Source organism: Balaenoptera musculus, chromosome 11 (genome assembly GCF_009873245.2).
Source record: "Balaenoptera musculus isolate JJ_BM4_2016_0621 chromosome 11, mBalMus1.pri.v3, whole genome shotgun sequence".
NCBI lineage: Eukaryota > Metazoa > Chordata > Mammalia > Artiodactyla > Balaenopteridae > Balaenoptera > Balaenoptera musculus.
In genome coordinates this window covers 50,612,611-50,632,364 of record NC_045795.1, presented here as the reverse complement: position 1 = coordinate 50,632,364, position 19,754 = coordinate 50,612,611, and the positions used below count along the sequence as shown (strand labels likewise).

General features: G+C 40.2%; 1 protein-coding gene across 1 annotated transcript in view; it reads left to right on the top strand.

Moving 5' to 3' along the window:
* Nucleotides 1-1,952: 1,952 nt before the first annotated feature.
* The window catches only part of GADL1 (glutamate decarboxylase like 1), a 182,415-nt gene continuing 164,613 nt past the window's right edge, over nucleotides 1,953-19,754 (top strand). The window contains exon 1 of the mRNA XM_036870770.1: nucleotides 1,953-2,300. Within this exon, the coding sequence (XP_036726665.1) occupies nucleotides 2,264-2,300 (37 nt within the window). The 5' untranslated portion in view covers nucleotides 1,953-2,263. The remainder of the gene's footprint in view (nucleotides 2,301-19,754) is intronic.

Sequence of the window (19,754 nt, the reverse complement as noted above, 5' to 3'; positions counted from 1 at the left end):
GCCTGTCTGTGTACCTTCCAAGGACCCATTTTCCTGAAAGGTTTTGGTGAAAAGCTCTTATCGTAGACTGTGGAAAGTATCTTTGCTAATCAGTGCAGCCCAGTGTAGACACTGGGCACAGGCTTTGTAATTACAGAAAGCTGCCTTCTAATCATGGTTCTGAATTGCTTCCCCTCTGTGTTTCTGGGAAAATTACTAAAGCTGAGCCTCTGTTTCCATCTGTAAAAAGGGGGTAATAATAATTCCCATTCATATAAGGATTATAGAAGGGAATGTATGAAAAGCATTTAGCAGAGTGCCTAGCTCACAGTACATGTTTAAAAATAATAGCTACTATCATTAGTGAAAATGGTCAGTACTGGTTAGAAACATTTCTTAATCCTTCAAGTAGAATTAGCCATCCCCTCAGCTGTGGCTCCTCAGTGCCCCATATCTTTCATAGACCATGAAACAGATGATGAAAAAGTAGCTGGTTCTAAGCCTGTCTCTCTCAACTACACTACAGCATTCTGAGGGCAGGATTTTTCTTGAAATCCCTAGTAACTGGCACAGAGGAAGTGCCAAGTAATTGAAGAATGAAAGCAAGAAGGAATGTAACACAATGCCTTTGTCATAAGAGTAAATACGAGAGCTGAGCTAAGCCACTAAGAGGTGAGCTTTTAGAGCAGTTTCTGGCTTTCAATCTAAGAAATTTTAAATGGCATATTCCCTGGTTGGCGCAGGAGGGGAGAGGGAACAGGTCTGTAAATTGACATTTCTAGAGTCCACTGTGGCCCAGTTGGTCCTGGTTTGCCTCACACAGAGAGGTATTTAATTTAGCAGAGGCTGACACTGGTCACTGTTCTGAGCTGGGGTAGAGAGGGTCCACTCACTACAAAGCTAAAAAAATTAAATGAAAAACTTGCCGGAGTGTATACTCCTTTAAATTTTTTTTAATAGAGTCACCAAAGGTTAACTCCTGAAGTTCTTATTTATGCTTCCATCACTAGATCTCAGTCCTTTATCTGGTGAAACTGCCTACAAAAGAGTAGATGGAGGGAGGGTGGTCTCAGAAACTTCATAAAATTTGTCTGCAGGGTCTTAACTTTAATATTTTTAATAACTCTAGTCTTATGTGTATTAGGAATAATCAATTCTTATTTGAGAAAAAAGAGCTGCACTGTCTTCACTGATATGGACTTTAATTATGCAGCCAGAGGAAATAGTTCACCTGCTAAGAAAGTAAACGAGGATTTTTTTTTTTTTTTTAGCCCCTTGAAGAATGTGGATTACAAATGCAGTTCTATAAGGTAGTTGTCATCAGTGTGCTTTGAAATGGTATTAACCGATTGCTCCTATCATCTCAACAGCCTCAGTTAAAAGCTCGTAGGGAATTTAAACATAAAACTTGTTGGAGGGATGACAAAAAAGCAGCCCTCGCTGACTAAATTTCAATTTCTAATAGGAACATGGCTGAAGCCCAACTTGCAGGGGCTTGCTGGAGCAATTACAGTGTTGTGAACATTCGAGTCTAGAGACCAAACAGATAGAGGCCCTTTCGAATTCACCGCCTCTTTTTGCTCTTTACCACCGGACAACAAGGTGCCGACCGCCTTCCCTTCTCCAAACTTGTGGTGTTGCAGAGGCAAAAGGGTGAAATGGGATCTGGGGCAAGGCATTCGCTTGCGGAACTCTTAAATGTCAAGGCAGGCCTGAATGAATGGGTAGCGGATCCTATTCACCGCGGCTGCCCTAAAATAGGTTCCCTGCGCTGGTGGCCAAGAGCGGGCATCAGATTTAGCTTAGGGCGCCTCTGGCCGGATCAGACCCAGCGAGGTGGTGACTACACAGAACTGGACGCTGGGAAGGTCACAGGCCAAGGCTCGCTCACCCAACCTAGTGTCCAGTCTCTACCCTGAAGGGCTGCTGGGGGTGCGGCCTGCCCGTTCCCACCTGGGCAAATGCCCCGCGCCCCCACACACCGTGCCCCAGCCCTTCGCAGCTCTGGCAGAGGGATCCTGGCCCCTGGTCAAGCGGGCGGCAGGCCGCCAGCAGCTCGCCAAGTATTAATAGAGAGGCGCGGGCCGCAGGAGGCTGGCGCCGGGGCCTCGGGCTGCGGAGCGCAGGCAACGCGAGCGCGTCCCTATCCGTCCCCACGCGGTGGCGAGCGCCCAGCGGCTGCCGCGCGCACCTGCGGGTCCCCACGGAGGGCGCTGCCTCGGCAACTGCAGCCGCCGCCTGAACTGCGGGAGCCGCGCCCGGGCCGCCCGGAGCCGGAGCAGAGATGAGCTGCCACCCAGACCGCGAGCGCCCGCTGGACGGTAACGACTCGCAGGCGCCCCGGCCTCTTAGTGCTTAACCGGCCCCACGCGGGGTATAACTTCCCGGTGCCGGTGATCAGGGGGACCAGAAGGAGGGTTATTTATTTCCCCGTTAGGCGGCTGGTGTGGGTAGGAAGTCCTCGTCTTTCTGCAATTTTGCTCCTTTTCTGCTCTTTTTGGGGTTCTTTTTAGAATGAAACAAGTTAACTTTTCTAAAGCGCAGAGAACCGCTCTTGGAACGCAGTGCCACGCTCTGCGGGTTTGTCAAATCAAATGCGGAGCTGATTTCACTGACCAGTGCGCTGCCGCGGGTTTCTCTAGACACGGTGGGAGTTCCTTCCCTTTAAAGAATGATTTTGCTTCTACTTTGGGATGTACCCAGCAACACCCCTCCACCCCCGCCTCCACAAACAGGCGTTTAAAGAGGCTACTTCATTTACAGAGTGAGTGATGCCCTCATGTTCTTCGGATTGGAGCCTGGCGGGTGGGGGACCCGGGACGTTACTCGTTTAAAGAAGGCATCGTGCAGCAGAATTCCCCAAACTGACTTCAGAACTCGGGTGTCATTTAGTTCTACTGGGAAATAATGGTTGTACAATTCTGCGAGGGAAATGTCTCAGGTTGCTTTGAACGGGTGATGAAATATTCTGAACGTTTTTTTCCCATCAAAATTCACCTATTCACCTATTTGCATGTTTGCTAAAGATTTCAAACTTGACCCCTTAACTGCCTCCGGTTACCTGTGGTTCAAAAGCCCTGCCCTGAAAGGTCATCATTATTGCTATTAGCTACTTAGTTGTTGACCTTTTAGGAGGATCGCTCCTCCAGGAATAAACTCGTCTTTGCATCAATAACCCTTTCGGATTGTACTGAACACGACTTAATGAAGTTGCTTTTAAAGTTGAAACTCTGGGGGCTTGTGAGGCAGGTGCACAGGCCAGGATTCCCTGCGGACCAGGAATTTTGCACAGTAATTGGTAAGGCAAGAATCACTGTGCACAGTGTAATAATCTAAGACAAATGGTTATTTGAAAACTGATTGATACATAAGACTAATTTTTTAAAACTTCCTGATAATATGGCAGGCTTCTTTATGTGAGGCAAGGATGGTCAGGATAATTGTATCTGACTACCTTAGCCCTGCACTCTTTTGTTTGGTTTGCTTTGTTTGGAATCTTAATTCCTGTTTTAAAGCCACAAACCCTTCAGAACGCTGATAGAAAGCTTTTTTTAAAAAAGTATCTAGTCTTCCTAAATTAAGCATATGTCCTTGTAACCAGGCATGTCTGTAACTTGTGAGGACTTCAGTAATTACTATATGTGAATAGCAAAGTGCAGAGTTTAACCTTAAATCTGAATTTCAGAGGATACCAAAAGGCTTAGGCTGCTGTCAGTCTGGTTATCCTTGAGCAGGTGACAAGGTGATAACATGTCCAATAACACCTAATTGTGCCAAATGTTTGCTATGACATCTTAAAAGAGGACTGGATATGTATCTGTCAGACTTAGTAAATTTCCAAGTATGTTTGACAAGATTGTGAAAGTGACATGTGGTGAGTATGTTAAATGACATGCCTGTGTTGAACAAGCTCTCTGGTTGAGTATCTGTTACAGACTATACATTATGGAAGAACGTCATAGGGAATCCTGTTGCAGATAAAGAATTCTTATTCTACTCCTCATGTTTTGATCCATTTTATAATCTGCCCGTAGTACATCCCAGAGAAATTCAGGCAATTAATTATACCAGATTCAAATTTTAATACCGTTAGAAATAAAGAATTATTTGGACTCAAATCATATTTTTCCTTTTGGTTTGAAATCATAACACAAACCTTCCATATAATTTTGGCCTGCAAAGTCATCGTTTTTATTTTATGCAGCTTTGATTCTTGTTGAAACACTTTTAAAATGGAAGAAAATTTTAAGTTTTAATAGCAGGGGACAGAAACTTTTTCTGTTGAAAATCTGACTTTTACAGCCTGTTGTAAGTCTGGTATGTTGGAATAAAATTGAAACCATGATATTCAGGAACAAAATTTCTGTGTAATTTTTTTGGCCTCCTCTATATTGCTTCGTTTTCTTTCTGTCTGTAAACTTTTCACTTTTTATTTACTCCTTTTGATCATAATTTAAATGAAATCCACTGCAGGTAAAATTTATCACCCAGTGGCTGATCCCTCGTTTAGGATAAGAAGTGCTCACGTTTATTGAACACTTACTTACCTGCTATGCTGAGCTACAAGCACCAGCTTCTCTAACCCTCACTAGCTAGGAGAACTATCACTATCTGCTTTTATTATTATTATTATTACTATTTTTTTATAAAACCGAGGCTCTGAGAGGGTGACTGTCAGCCTTTAGTGTTCACATGCCCCAAACACCTAACCCAGGGCCTGTGCTGCCTCCTGCTGGACCACAGTGTTGAATGTCCACAGGTGGCCCACAGCATCCTCCGCCACCCTATTCAGGGACCACAGGTAGAATGCTGGAGAGGCCCCTGGAAGGTGGCTCTAAGCTCATTGAAGTGATAGCAGCATTCTTCCCGCTTCCTTTGGGTGGGAAAATGGGAGGAAAGACCATCAGTATTCAAAGGGCTGGAAGTGGAAGCTCCTTCTGCCCCTCTGGCCAGGGTAGGGACCTGTGCTTTGCCCCTGGGGCAGGAACCCTCTGGTTGCTAGGAATAAAGGACAGCTTGGCCTTTCTGAGGGAGAAGGCAGTGCCCCATGGGACACTCTCTAAAGCCCTTCTCTGGAGCAGGTGGACCAGGGGGTCCCTTCTTTCTCAGGCTGCAGCAGATGGGGCCACATTAGAAGGCAGTGCCCTGAACTCTGCTCAATATTATTTAACAACCTAAATGGGAAAAGAATTTGAAAAAGAATGGATACATGTATATGGATAACAGAACCACTTTGCTGTACACCTGAAACTAACACAACATTGTCAATCAACTATACCCCAATATAAAATAAAATAAAAAAAGAAGGCTGGGAGCAGGCTGACCCACAGTGGAGCAGAGCTGTTCTCTGTGGCGAACTGTGGGAACAGAAGAAGGAGAAGGATGCACAGCGAATACTCTGGCTTCAGCCTGCTCTGATGAGTATCTCTCGATACATGGTTACAACTCTGTGAGTCTCAGTTTCTTCATCTGTAAAATAGGGATTAAAAAATCCACTATTTAGAATTATTGTGAACATTAGCACTAATATACAGAGTGTCTGGCAAGTAGCAGGCTCCCCATAAACATTATATCCAGAAAATTGGATGTAGAGTTTAATGAGGTCATTGGAATGTGTTAGCAACACACAGCTCCCCAGAAAGGTAGGGCTAACGTGACGTCCATTCAACTATATGACACTACCAGGCACAATCTACCTGCTGATGCAGGAAGCCTGCCAGACGTGTGATCAGCCACAGACGGCTGTGTGCGTGTGTATGTGCTTTGGCTGCTGTGTCTGCAACTGGGGCTTTCATTTTGGGGGAAGACTGAGGAGAAGTTAATTTATATATTAAAACAGAAAGATGCGTTGGGAGGCCAGGTGAACTGTGGGAGAGTGATTTTCAGAAAGCAGTTTGGTCCATGGCACCGTGGAGTTACTCTCACCATCGACTTTCAAGACTTTGATTCTTGCTCACCGATTTTTCTAGTGTAATTTGGTAAACCCTGTTTTGTCCGTATCTTAACACTTTACAAAGTGTTTTCTAATTGTTTGTTTATATCTCTGTTTCTTGCATAAAATCCATAGGGCATGGGCCACATCTTTCTATTTACTGGATCCCCAGCACGTAGCTAAGTGCCTGGCACAGCGTAGGTACATATATTCAACATACGTTTGTTGAATAAAGAAATGCATGAATGGATAAGAAAGTAATGGGAGGTAACAATGTGTGATTCCTGAAATACTTTAGTCCTTGTTGTTTTCTGCATTAAGTTTTGAATTCGTATTCACTTTTTCCTTCTACAAGTTGTTTATAATAGTGAAAATTTATAAGTATTTACATGCCAAACAATAGGGTGTTATTTAAAACATATAAATATCCTTTTCTGGATGGCTTAAATAAATTGTGGAAGGCTATCAAATGCTATGTGAAGGCATTCTGCTTTTGGAAAATGATTATATGTTGCAAGAGGATCTAGATGGAGAGATAACAAAGGATTAATAGGTGTTGCCTCTGGGTAGATGGGATGATGGATTTTTTTTTTTTTGCTTGTTTATGTTTCTGATTCTTATGTAATAAACTTGCTTTCTTTTTTAAGGAAGAAACACAATACAAGAACTATGTACTATAAAACAATATCATAGATCACTTACACTGCATCACCTAATCCCCTGTCACTGGACACTTAAGTTGTCTTCTCAACTGATTTTCCGAATTTGTCTGACTAGCTGTTTTGAACATTTAAATAAGTTTCAGCATCTCAGGGTTACAAAGTAGCATAATTGATTTTAAAGAGATGAGCAACTGAAAAAGAAACCCAAAGTAGGAAAAAGAATACCAATGACTCAATGCCAAGGACAAAAGATACTAATTTTCCAACATGTCTTCTTGTTGAATACATTGCTTTGCTGCAAATCATAGTTAACTTTTCATCTCCCCTCTGCCCTAGGCTTTCCTTCCTTTGTTGTATAAAGATGTTAGGACAGTTCATGAATAACTAGTTAGTAAGTGTTCCCTAATTGTTTTGTGTATGTACTTGAGGTGCTTTCATGGTGGCTACCAGTTGTATACTTTCTTTGTTTGCAGAGTTAGTTCCAGGAACAGGAACTTTGTAAAGCAGGGTGGTCTCTTCCCTTTTTTTTTTTTTTTTTTTTTTAAAGTCACCATTCTTTGGGAATAGAGTTGTGAATGAGTAAGTTTTAACCTTACATATTTTTAAATTTTTAAATTCAGATATAGTTGCTGTACAATACTACATAAGTTTCAGGTGTACAAAATAGTGATACACAATTTTTAAAGGTTATATTCCATTTATAGTTATTATAAAACATTGGCTGTACTCCCCATGTTGTACAGTATATCGTTTTAGCTTATTTATTTTATATATAGTAGGTTGTATCTCTTAATCCCCTACCCCCATGTATATATACCCATATATATACGCACATATATCCATATATATATATTACATCTCCTTTATCCATTCATCTGTTGATGGACACTTAGGTTGCTTCCATAATTGGCACTTGTAAGTAATGCTGCTATGAACATTGGAGTGCATGTATCTTTCCAAATTAGTGTCTTCATTATTTTTTAATATATACCCAGGAGTGGAATTGCTGGGTCATGTGGTAGTTCTATTTTTAGTTTTTTGAGAAACCTCCATTCTGTTTTCCACAGTGGCTCCACCAATTTACATTCCCACCAACAGTGTAAAAGGGTTTTCTCTTCAATTTCATTTTTTTAATACAGCAGGTTCTTATTAGTTACCTATTTTATACATATTAGTGTATACATGTCAATCCCAATCTCCCAGTTCATCCTACCACCCCTTCCTCGCCCCCTGCCGCTTTCCCCCCTTGGTGTCCGTACGTTTGTTCTCTACATCTGTGTCTCTATTTCTGCCTTGCAAACCGGTTCATCTATACCATTTTTCCAGATTCCACATATACGTGTTAATAAACGATATTTGTTTTTCTCTTTCTGACTTACTTCACTCTGTATGACAGTCTCTAGGTCCATCCACGTCTCTACAAATGACCCAATTTCGTTCCTTTTTATGGCTGAGTAATATTCCATTGCATATATGTACCACATCTTCTTTATCCATTTGTCTGTCGATGGACATTTAGGTTGCTTCCATGACCTGGCTATTGTAAGTAGTGCTGCAGTGAACATTGGGGTGCATGTGTCTTTTTGAATTATGGTTTTCTCTGAGTATATATGCCCAGTAGTGAGATTGCTGGGTCATATGGTAATTCTATTTTTAGTTTTTTAAGGAACCTGCATACTGTTCTCCATTGTGGCTGCCTCAATTCACATTCCCACCAACAGTGTAAGAAGGTTCCCTTTTCTCCACACCCTCTCCAGCATTTGTTGTTTGTAGATGTTCTGATGATGGCCATTGTGACCAGTGTGAGGTGATACCTCATTGTAGTTTTGATTTGCATTTCTCTAATAATTAGTGATGTTGAGCAGCTTTTCATGTGCTTCTTGGCCATCTGTATGTCTTCTTTGGAGAAATGTCTATATAGGTCTTCTGCCCATTTTTTGATTGGGTTGTTTGTTTTTTTAATATTGAGCTATTTATATATTTTGGAGAATAATCCTTTGTCTGTTGATTCACTTGCAAATATTTTCTCCCATTCTGAGGGTGGTCTTTTCATCTTGTTTATAGTTTCCTTTGCTCTGCAAAAGCTTTTAAGTTTCATTAGGTCACATTTGTTTATTTTTGTTTTTATTTCCATTACTCTAGGAGGTGGGTTAAAAAAGATCTTGCTGTGATTTATGTCAAAGAGTGTTCTTCCTATGTTTTCCTCTAAGAGTTTTATAGTGTTTGGTCTTACATTTAGATCTTTAATCCATTTTGACATTACTTCTGTGTATGGTGTTAGGGAGTGTTCTAATTTCATTCTTTTACATGTAGCTGTCCAGTTTTCCTAGCACTTACTGAAGAGACTGTCTTTTCTCCATTGTATATCCTTTCCTCCTTTTTCATAGATTAGTTGACCATAGGTGTGTGGGTTTATTTCTGGGCTTTCTATTCTGTTCCATTGATCTGTATTTCTGTTTTTGTGCAAGTACCATATTGTCTTGATTACTGGAGCTTTGTAGTATGGTCTGAAGTAAAGGAGTCTGATTCCTCCAGCTCTGTTTTTTTCCCTCAAGATTGCTTTGGCTATTCAGGGTCTTTTGTGTCTCCATACAGATTTTAAGATTTTTTTTCTGGTTCTGTAAAAATAGCATTGGTAATTTGATAGGGGTGGCATTGAATCTGTAGATTGCCTTGGGTAGTATAGTCATTTTCACAATATTGATTCTTCCAATCCAAGAACATGGTATATCTCTCCATCTGTTTGTCATCTTTGATTTCTTTCATCAGGGTCTTATAGTTTTCTGAGTACAGGTCTTTTACCTCCTTAGGTAGGTTTATTCCTAGGTATTTTATTCTTTTGTTGCAATGGTGAGTGGGATTGTTTCCTTAATCTCTCTTGCAAATTTTTGATCATTAGTGTATAGGAATGCAAGAGATTTCTGTGCATTAACTTTGTATCCTGCAGCTTTACCAAATTCATTGATTAGCTCTAGTAGTTTTCTGGTGGCATCTTTAGGATTCTCTATGTATAGTATCATGTCATTTGCAAACAGTGACAGTTTTACTTCTTCTTTTCCAATTTGTATTCCTTTTATTTCTTTTTCTTCTCTGATTGCTGTGGCTAGGACTTCCAAAACTATGTTGAATAATAGTGGCGAGAGTGGACATCCTTGTCTTGTTCCTGATCTTAGACGAAATGCTTTCAGTTTTTCACCCTTGAGAATGATATTTGATTTGGGTTTGTCATATATGGCCTTTATTATGTTGTGGTAGGTTCCCTCTATGCCCACTTTCTGGAGAGTTTTTATCATAAATGGGTGTTGGATTTTGTCAAAAGCTTTTTCTTCATCTATTGAGATGATCATATAGTTTTTATTCTTCAATTTGTTAATATGATGTATCACATTGATTGATTTGCTTGTATTGAAGAATCCTTGCATCCCTGGGGTAAATCCCACTTGATCATGGTGTATCATCTTTTTAATGTGTTGTTGGATTCTGTTTGCTAGTATTTTGCTGAGGATTTTTGCATCTATATTCATCAGTGATATTGGTCTGTAACTTTCTTTTGTTGAAGTAACTTTGTCTGGTTTGGGTATCAGGGTGATGGTGGCCTCATAGAATGAGTATGGAAGCGTTCCTTCCTCTGCAATTTTTTGGAAGAGTTTGAGAAGGATGGGTGTTAGCTCGTCTCTAAATGTTAAGGTTCTCTTTTCTGCACATCCTTACCAACATTTGTTATTTGTGTTCTTTTTGATGATAGCCATTTTGACAGGTGTGAGGTGATATCTCATTTTGGTTTTAATTTGCATTTCTCTGATGATTAACAAGGTTAAGCATCTTCTCATGTGCCTGTTGGCCATCTGTATGCCTTCTTTGGAAAAAAATGTCTATTCAGGTGCTCTGCCCATTTTTTAATTGGGTTGTTTGGTTTTTTGATGTTGAGTTGTATGAGTTATTTATATATTTTGGATATTAACCTCTTATCATTCATATCATTTGCAAACATTTTTTTCCACTCAGTAGATTGTCTTTTCATTTTGTCAATAGTTTCCTTTGCTGTGCAAAAGCTTTTAAGTTTAATTAGGTCCCATTTGTTTATTTTTGCTTTTATTCCTTTGCTTTAGGAGGCAGATCCAAAAAAATATTCCTGTGATTTATGTCAAAGAGTGTTCCTCCCATTTTTTTAAAGTTTTATGGTTTCCAGTCTTACATTTAAGTCTTTATTTCATTTTGAGCTTATTTTTGTATATGGTGTTAGAGAATGTTCTAATTTCATTCTTTTACCTGTAGGTGTCCAGTTTTCTCAGCACCACTTATTGAAGAGACTGTCTTTTCCCCATTGGATATTCTTGCCTCCTTTGTCATAGATTAGCTGACCATAGGTGCATGGGTTTATTTCTGGGCTTTCTATTCTGTTTCATTGATCTGTGTCTGTTTTTGTGCCAGGACCATACTGTTTTGATTACTGTAGCTTTTTAGTATAGTCTGAAGTCAGGGAGTATGGTTCCTTCAGTTCTCAAGATTGTTTTGACTATTCAGAGTCTTTTGTGTTTCTATTTTAAAATTATTTAAAATTATTTGTTCTATTTCTGTGAAAAATGCCTTTGATATTTTGGTAGGGATTGCATTGAATCTGTAGACTGCCTTGGGTAGTACTGTCATTTTCACATAGTATTGGAAGTCCTAGCCACAGTAAGCAGACATGAAAAAGAAATAAAAGGAATCCAGATTAAAAAGGAAGAGATAAAACTATCACTGTTTGTAGATGACACAACACTATACATAGAAATCCTAAAGATGCCACTAGAAAACTACTAGATCTCATCAGTGAATTCAGTAAAGATGCAGAACACAAAATCAATATGTAGAAATCTGTTACATTTCTATACACTAATAATGAACCATCAGAAAGAGAAATTAAGGAAACAATCCCATTTACAATCACATTAAAATGGATAAAATACCTAGGAATATACCTACCTAAGGAGACAAAACACCTGTACTTGGGAAACTATAAGATGTTGATGAAAGAAATTGAAGATGACACAAACAGATGGAAAGATACACCGTGTTCATGGATTGGAAGAGTTAGTATTCTTAACCTTTCATGTTTATCAATATGTACTTCACAGAAATCACAATGCCGCTTCTACAGCATCCCTGGTGACATCATGATATTGTTTCCTTTCTAATTCTCATTGCTTCTTCAGGCTTCTGACTGAGAGGTAGGTCCTGGGCCTCTTTTTCCAGGTTCTGTCAGCAGCATCTCTTTTCTCTTCCATGTGGAGAACTCTTTCAGTCTTGAAGGAAATCCCTACCTAATTTTTTAGGTTTTCCCTCCCAAACACTCTTATAACCTTGCTGAGTATGGGGGATCTCATCCCTTCCCTGTTATCCAGCTCCGCTACACTCCTTCTCTAGAGGTCCTGACCTCTTCATTTGAAGATGGTACCCCTATTCCACCCCATTGTGGTAGAAGGGATATGGAAAGGGAAAAATACCTGGAAGGAAATAATGTCTCAGACACAGAATCCCTCCCATTAAATTTGCTCCAACACTCATGGATCCATCTCAGTCCTTCTGGCCCCTCCCACTTTCTTTTCACCTTGAGCTTCTGATGGTCCCTGAGAGACTGGAACTCCACGATGATTGTTCTCCAGACTGTGTTCATTAGACTTCCTTTTGGATTATGAGGGACTGATTATATAGAACACCTAGCTGTCATTTTGTACACTTGGAACCACCACCCAGATGAAGAAGTATAATTTTACCAGTGTCCTGAGGTCACACATACTAAGACATAGCCCTTTCCCTCCCCTGTAAGGAACCATTACCCTGATTTTTACATTTTTCATAGTTTAACCAACCAAATATGCATTTCTAGACCTAACAATTTAGTCCTACCCATTTAAAAAATTGTGATAGATCTTTTAATTTATAGATGTACTGTCCTTTTCTATTCAAATAATTTATCTGTTGAAGAACGTGGGCCATTTGGTCTATAGAATCCCCCACAATCTGGATTTTGCTGCTTTTGTGCTTATGGTTTAACATTTTCCTTGAAGATTGCCTTCTTTTGAACTCTGGTTTATACCACCCTAGCCCTTCCTCTTTCTCAGTCCTTTTGGCTAAATTACATTTATTAGTCTGATCCTTAAATTCTAGAAACAACCATGAAATCATTTTATCTCTTAGGCTTTTTATTATTAGGCAATAAAACATTTTATTAAGTTTCTCCTATTCAACTCCTCCATTCTTGCGTTAACTTCATTAGGCATTATAATGAATTGGTTGAAAGTTGATGCTCTCATTTACTAATTATTTCAAGTATTAGTAATTTGGGAGCATTATGGGGCAGTTTTTTATAAACTCTTGTACACTGTTGGTTGGATTGTAAAATGGTGTAACTGCTGTGCAAAACAGTAGGGAGGTTTCTCAAAAAATGAAAAATGAAACTACCAGTAATTCCACTTCTGGATAAGTATCCCAAATAATTGAAAACAAGGTCTTAAAGAGATGCCCATGTTTATAGCAGCACTATTCACAATAGCCAACAGGTGGAAGCAACCCAAATATCCATCAGTGGATGAATGGATATACAAAATATGCTATATACATCCAAGAGAATATTATTTAACCTTAAAAATGATAGAAATCGTGTCACATGCTCCAACATGTATGAACCTTAAGGACATTATGCTAAGTGAAAGAAGCCGGGCACGAACAGACAAATACTGTATAATTCCACTTACATGAAATGGAAAGTAGAATGGTGGTTACCAATGGCTGGGGGAATAGAGGGAATGGGAAGTATTTAATGGGCATAGAGTTTCAGTTTTTCAAGATGAAAAATTCTGGAGATCTGTTTCACAAGAATGTAAATATACTTAACATAGTGAGCTGTATAATTAAAAATGATTAGGATGGTAAATTTTATGCTATGTGTTTTGTTACCACAACAAAAAAGGAATACCCAATTTAAAAACAAACAAACAAAAATACTTTTAAGGATAGAAAAATTTATAAAATAATTTAAGAACTCACTTGCCTCCCTGAACAATTTAACCTTCTTTGTGTATTTTGGCATTGCCATTGTGAGCACTGAATAATATTATAACATTCTCAGGAGCTGAGATGTGTCCACCTGTTTCTTTGTCCCTTCATTGAACGATGTCAGATTGCTGTTCTTGAATTCTAGCATCTTCTTTTATCCTGCTGCTGTCTCCCTCATCACGGTTTCCCATGAGTGTCAGCTACATTTTCTTTCTCCTAATAAATCTTAGTAGCATTTTTAATCACCATTTGCTGCACTTACTCCAGTTTATTGTTTTTAACAAGTTTGGCAATTATTTCATCTTGGTTTTTTTAGCTTACAAAAGGTTGGAATTGTCCATGATAGAAAGCAGATTGCCTCTGAATGAGGTGTGAAGAGGTCTATGAGAAGAGTTTATAAGTACCTGTCACGTTGACATTGTTCTATTTATTTATTTTGCATTTCTTGTATTCTTGTGTAGTTCTGGATGTTCGATGTTGCCAGATAAGGAGCTTCCATATAGAGTGTTTGTAGATGAAAACATATTTTTATGTAAACATATGCATGAATAATTACAGTTCATGCTTACAATTTGAAGAAACGGATAACATTTTATTGCTCAAGAGATACACATGTAAACATAGTTGGTAAGTCCCAGTTTAAGGGAAAATTATAGCTTTCTACTCACTGAACTGCACTGGGAGTATGACTGGTCTCTAACCCTTATGAAAAGGTCAATTCCTGCATGTTCTTGCCTTACTTGCTTTATTTACACTACTCCCATCAGCTGCCCTACTGATGCTGAAAACTTGGCCTCTGTGCACTGGTGCTGAATTGAATCTCAGAGACAGAGTTTTGGGTGAAGTAGAAAAGAATAACTTTATTGCTTTGCCAGGCAAAAGGGGACACAGTGGGCAAAGTTTTACCCTTGAAAACTGTGTGTCCCAACCTGGGAGGATTTGGTGAGGAGTTTTATAGCAGTAGTTCAAGGGTATGGGGTTGCTGATAAGATTAAGGTGTGGGCAGTGCCTGCACTCCTTTAATCTGGCCTCAGGTGGTCTCTTGATGAGGTTCTCTGGTTCCTTTAATCTGGCCTTAGGTGGTCTTCTCTGGAATGAAGAATGCTACCATCTTCCATTTGTTGGGGGTTTTTGTTCTAAAAAGAGCTCAAAGATACTGTTCTGTGTATCCCTTGAGGTGGAACCAGGACCCTACCCCAAGGCTGCACTATTGTTTCTTGGCTGTTCCTCTCTTATCTCTCCATCCCCTTCCTTCCCTGATTGACAACTATTCGAATCTGCCCTTTGGAACTCAGGGAAGGTCAAGGAGGCTGGAGTCTCTTCCCTATAAACAAGGAACGGGGGCACAGAAAGGCTTCCATGCCCAGGAGCACCACAGGGTCCTGCTTGGTTTCACTACTAAGAGGTCTGTAGTATAGCTTACAGGAGGCTGGGCAACTGTTCTTCACTCCTCTTTACAATGCACATGATTTTTTAAGGGCTTTATTGAGGTATGATTTACATAGGTCTTTAGGGCTTTACATATATAATTCACCTGTTTGTGCAATTCAAGTTTTAGTAAATGTACCGAGTTGTGCAGCCTTCACCAAAATCCAATTTTAGGGCATTTCCATGTGTATGATATTTCAAAAATGTATTACTGTGCTTTTCTTCTGCTGTTTCTGAGTACCTGCTCTTCTCTGCAAGTTGATGTCTGCCTGAGAGAGATTGTGACCTTTGCGGGTAGAATGCAAAGAGAAAGACAATTACTGTTTAGATTACTATGGTCAAAATAAGAGTTTCAAAGCAAAACAATAGTTTTGCAGGACAGACTATTGCCTTCAGATAGGACTTTCTATATTCTTTTAATTTTTTCTGGCCACGCTACACAGCATGCGGATCTTAGTTCCCCAACCAGGGATGGAAATTGTGCCCCCTGCAGTGGAAGCATGGAGTCTTAACCCCTGGACCGCCAGGGAAGTCCCCTCTAAATTCTTGTATTTCCCCTTGAACATGATCTACTAAACCTAGGAGGCAAAAATCATGGGGTTTTGTCCATAGTACAGAGAAGATTCCCTTGTGCACCTTTAAAGGTTATCCATAAAGCTAGGGTCAAAAAACAGAATTTTTAATGTAAAAATCTTAAATGAAAAAATCTCCACTTAAGACCTGAAGAGTTAATGGGTACAGAAAAAGAGATTGAAGCAAGATAGGTCAGTGCTGAAAGACTTGTCTCTACTTCATGTTACTTGAGATCAAAGCCAAGGGACAGTGAGGGGCAGTAGATCATTTACACGGTAATTTAATGGAAACACTGAACAACAGAGATCTTTACCAACTTCTCTTGGAGGAGACCACCTTGCAACCTCTTCAGAGCAAAAAGTGATGGCTCACTGAGGTGGATAGAGAGAGAGAGGCTGGACTTAGCTCTTCAGGAGCTGGAGGTGACTCAGAAAGACTCTCTTTTCCTCAGAGGAAGGTAGCTGGATAGAGTACCCTTGATCCTCCCAAGGGTCTCTCTCTGATGAGGATGAAGGTAGAAACAGTAGGATAAACCTGCTCTATTAGGGAGCTGATGAAGAATGTGGCATAAGCCCAGAGGGGTCTGTATCATTACCAACAGCCAAGGTGAGTCCGTCTTAGCCAGGGAGCACCCCCAGTATCTGACCACGATGAGAGAGAGGAGACCACAAGTATGCCTCAGCCATGACTGCCAGGTGGGAGAGAAGTAAAGATGTAGATAAGTGAGATTGCCAGAGACAAAGGTGCCTGGGAGCCTACACGGAACCAAGGACCCCACCACTCTTACACCATCCTGAAGTTGAGTAACATAATGCTTTCCTCCCCATGTACCTAGAAGCCACCAGAAAGAATATATGGAGACAGGTGAGTGAAAATCTGAGAGATCAAGCATTTTTATTGAGCATTGTAAAACTGAGCATTGCCTAAAGGGACTGTTTAATTTAAAATAGCTGACCACATTTTAACCAGATTGGATTAAATAGAGGAAGTTTTGTCAACTCCTTCCATCAGTGGAGACTCATGGGGAAGATACGATCAATTAGAGAACAAAATAAAGATACAAGAAGACCTTGTTTTATTATACTTTGCTTTATTGCACTTCCCAGATACTGTGTTTTTTTACAAATTGAAGGTTTGTGGCAACCCTGTGTTGAGCAAGTCTACTGGCGCCATTTTTCCAACAGTATTTTCTCATGTCATGTCTCTATATCACATTTTGGTAACTCTCACAATATTTTTAAATTTTCTATTATTATTATTATATATTTTATGGTGACCTGTGCTTAATGGGCCTTGAAGTTACTACTGTAATTGTTTTTCAGCACCAGGAACCATGCCCATATAAAATGGTGAATTTAATTGATGAATGTGTGAGTTCTGGCTGCTCCACTGACTGCTCTTCCCCGTCTCTCTCCCTCTCCTTGGGCCTCCCTATTCCCTGAGACACAGCAATGCTGAACTTCTGCCATTAATAACCCTGCAATGGCCTCCAAGTGTTCAAGTGAAAAGAAGAGTCCCAAGTCTTTCACTTTATTTTATTTTTTTTAACATCTTTATTGGAGTATAATTGCTTTACAATGGTGTGTCAGTTTCTGCTTTATAACAAAGCAAATCAGCTATACATATACATATATCCCCATATCCCCTCCCTCTTGCGTCTCCCTCCCACCCTCCCTATGGCACCCCTCTAGGTGGTCACAAAGCACTGAGCTGATCTCCCTGTCCTGTGCGGCTGCTTCCCACTAGCTATCTATTTTACATTTGGTAGTATATATTAATCCATGCCATTCTCTCACTTCGTCCCAGCTTACCCTTCCCCCGCCCCATGTCCTCAAGTCCATTCTCTCTGTCTGTGTCTTTATTCCTGTCCTGCCAGGAATAGGTTCTTCATAGGTTCTTCATAGGTTCCTAGGTTCTTCATAACCTTTTTTTTTTTTTAGATTCCATATATATGTGTTAGCATACGGTATTTGATTTTCTCTTTCTGACTTACTTCACTCTGTATGACAGACTCTAGGTCCATCTACCTCACTATAAATAACTCAATTTTGTTTCTTTTTATGGCTGAGTAATATTCCATTGTATATATGTGCCACATCTTCTTTATCCATTCATCTGTCGATGGACACTTAGGTTGCTTCCATGTCCTGGCTATTGTAAATAGAGGTGCAGTGAACATTGTGGTACATGACTCTTTTTGAATTATGGTTTTCTCAGGGTATATGCCCAGTAGTGGGATTGCTGGGTCATATGGTAGTTCTAATTTTAGTTTTTTAAGGAAACTCCATACTGTTCTCCATGGTGGCTGTATCAATTTACATTCCCACCAACAGTGCAAGAGGGTTCCCTTTTCTCCACACCCTCTCCAGCATTTATTGTTTGTAGATTTGTTGTAGAGCTGGTTTGGTGGCGCTGAATTCTCTTAGCTTTTGCTTGTCTGTAAAGCTTTTGATTTCTCTGTCGAATCTGAATGAGATCTTTGCTGGGTAGAGTAATCTTGGTTGTAGGTTCTTCCCTTTCATCACTTTAAGTATATTCTGCTACTCCCTTCTGGCTTGTAGAGCTTCTGCTGAGAAATCAGCTGTTAACCTTATGGGAGTTCCTTTTTATGTTATTTGTTGTTTTTCCCTTGCTGCTTTCAATAATTTTTCTTTGTCTTTAATTTTTGCCAATTTGATTACTATGTGTCTCAGCATGTTCCTCTTTGGGTTTATCCTGTATGGGACTCTCTGCACTTCCTGGACTTGGTTGGCTATTTCCTTTCCCATGTCAGGGAAATTTTCGACTATAATCTCTTCAAATATTTTCTCAGTCCCTTTCTTTTTCTCTTCTCCTTCTGCGACCCCTATAATTCGGATGTTGGTGTGTTTAATGTTGTCCCAGAGGTCTCTGAGACTGTGCTCAAATCTTTTCATTCTTTTTTCTTTATTCTGCTCTGCAGTAGTTATTTCCCCTATTTTATCTTCCAGGTCACTTATCTGTTCTTCTGCCTCAGTTATTCTGCTATTGATTCCTTCTAGAGTATATTTTAATTTCATTTATTGTGTTGTTCATCATTGTTTGCTTGCTCTTTAGTTCTTCTAGGTCTTTGTTAAACATTTCTTTTATTTTCTCCATTCTATTTCCAAGATGTTGGATCATCTTTACTATCATTACTCTGAATTCTTTTTCAGGTGCACTGCCTATTTCCTCTTCATTTGTTTGGTCTGGTGTGTTTTTACTTTGCTCCTTCATCTGCTGTATGTTTGTCTGTCTTCTCATTTTGCTTAACTTACTGTGTTTGGGTCTCCTTTTTGCAGGCTGCAGGTTCGTAGTTCCCTTTGTTTTTGATGTCTGCCCCCAGTGGCTAAGGTTGGTTCAGTGGGCTGTGTAGGCTTCCTGGTGGAGGGGACTGGTCCCTGTGTTCTGGTGGATGAGGCTGCATCTTGTCATTCTGGTGTGCAGGACCGCATCCGGTGGTGTGTTTGGAGTGTCTGTGACCTTATTATGATTTTAGGCAGCCTCTCTGCTAATGGGTGCGGTTGTGTTCCTGTCTTGGTAGTTGTTTTGCATAGGGTGTCCTGCAGTGTAGCTTGCTGGTCATTCAGTGGAGCTGGGTCTTAGCGTTGAGATGGAGATCTTTGGGAGAGCTTTTGCCATTTGATATTACGTGGAGCCGGCAGGTCTCTGGTGGACCAATGTCCTGAACTTGGCTCTCCCACCTCGGAGGCACAGGCCTGACACCTGCCCGGAGCACCAAGCACGGCTCAGAATAAAAGGGAGAAAAAGGGCTTCCCTGGTGGCGCAGTGGTTGAGAGTCTGCCTACCAATGCAGGGGACACGGGTTCGAGCCCTGGTCTGGGAGGATCCCACATGCCGCGGAGCAACTAAGCCCGTGAGCCACAACTACTGAGCCTGCGCGTCTGGAGCTTGTGCTCCGAAACGGGAGAGGCCGTGACAGTGAGAGGCCCGCGCGCACTGCAATGAAGAGTGGCCCCCACTTGCCGCAACTGGAGAAAGCCCTCGCACAGAAACGAAGACCCAACACAGCCAAAAATAAATAAATAAATAAATTAATTAAAAAAAAAAAAAAAAAAAAAAAAAAGGGAGAAAAAAAGAAAGAAAACAATAAAATAAAATAAAGTTCTTAAAATAAAAAATAA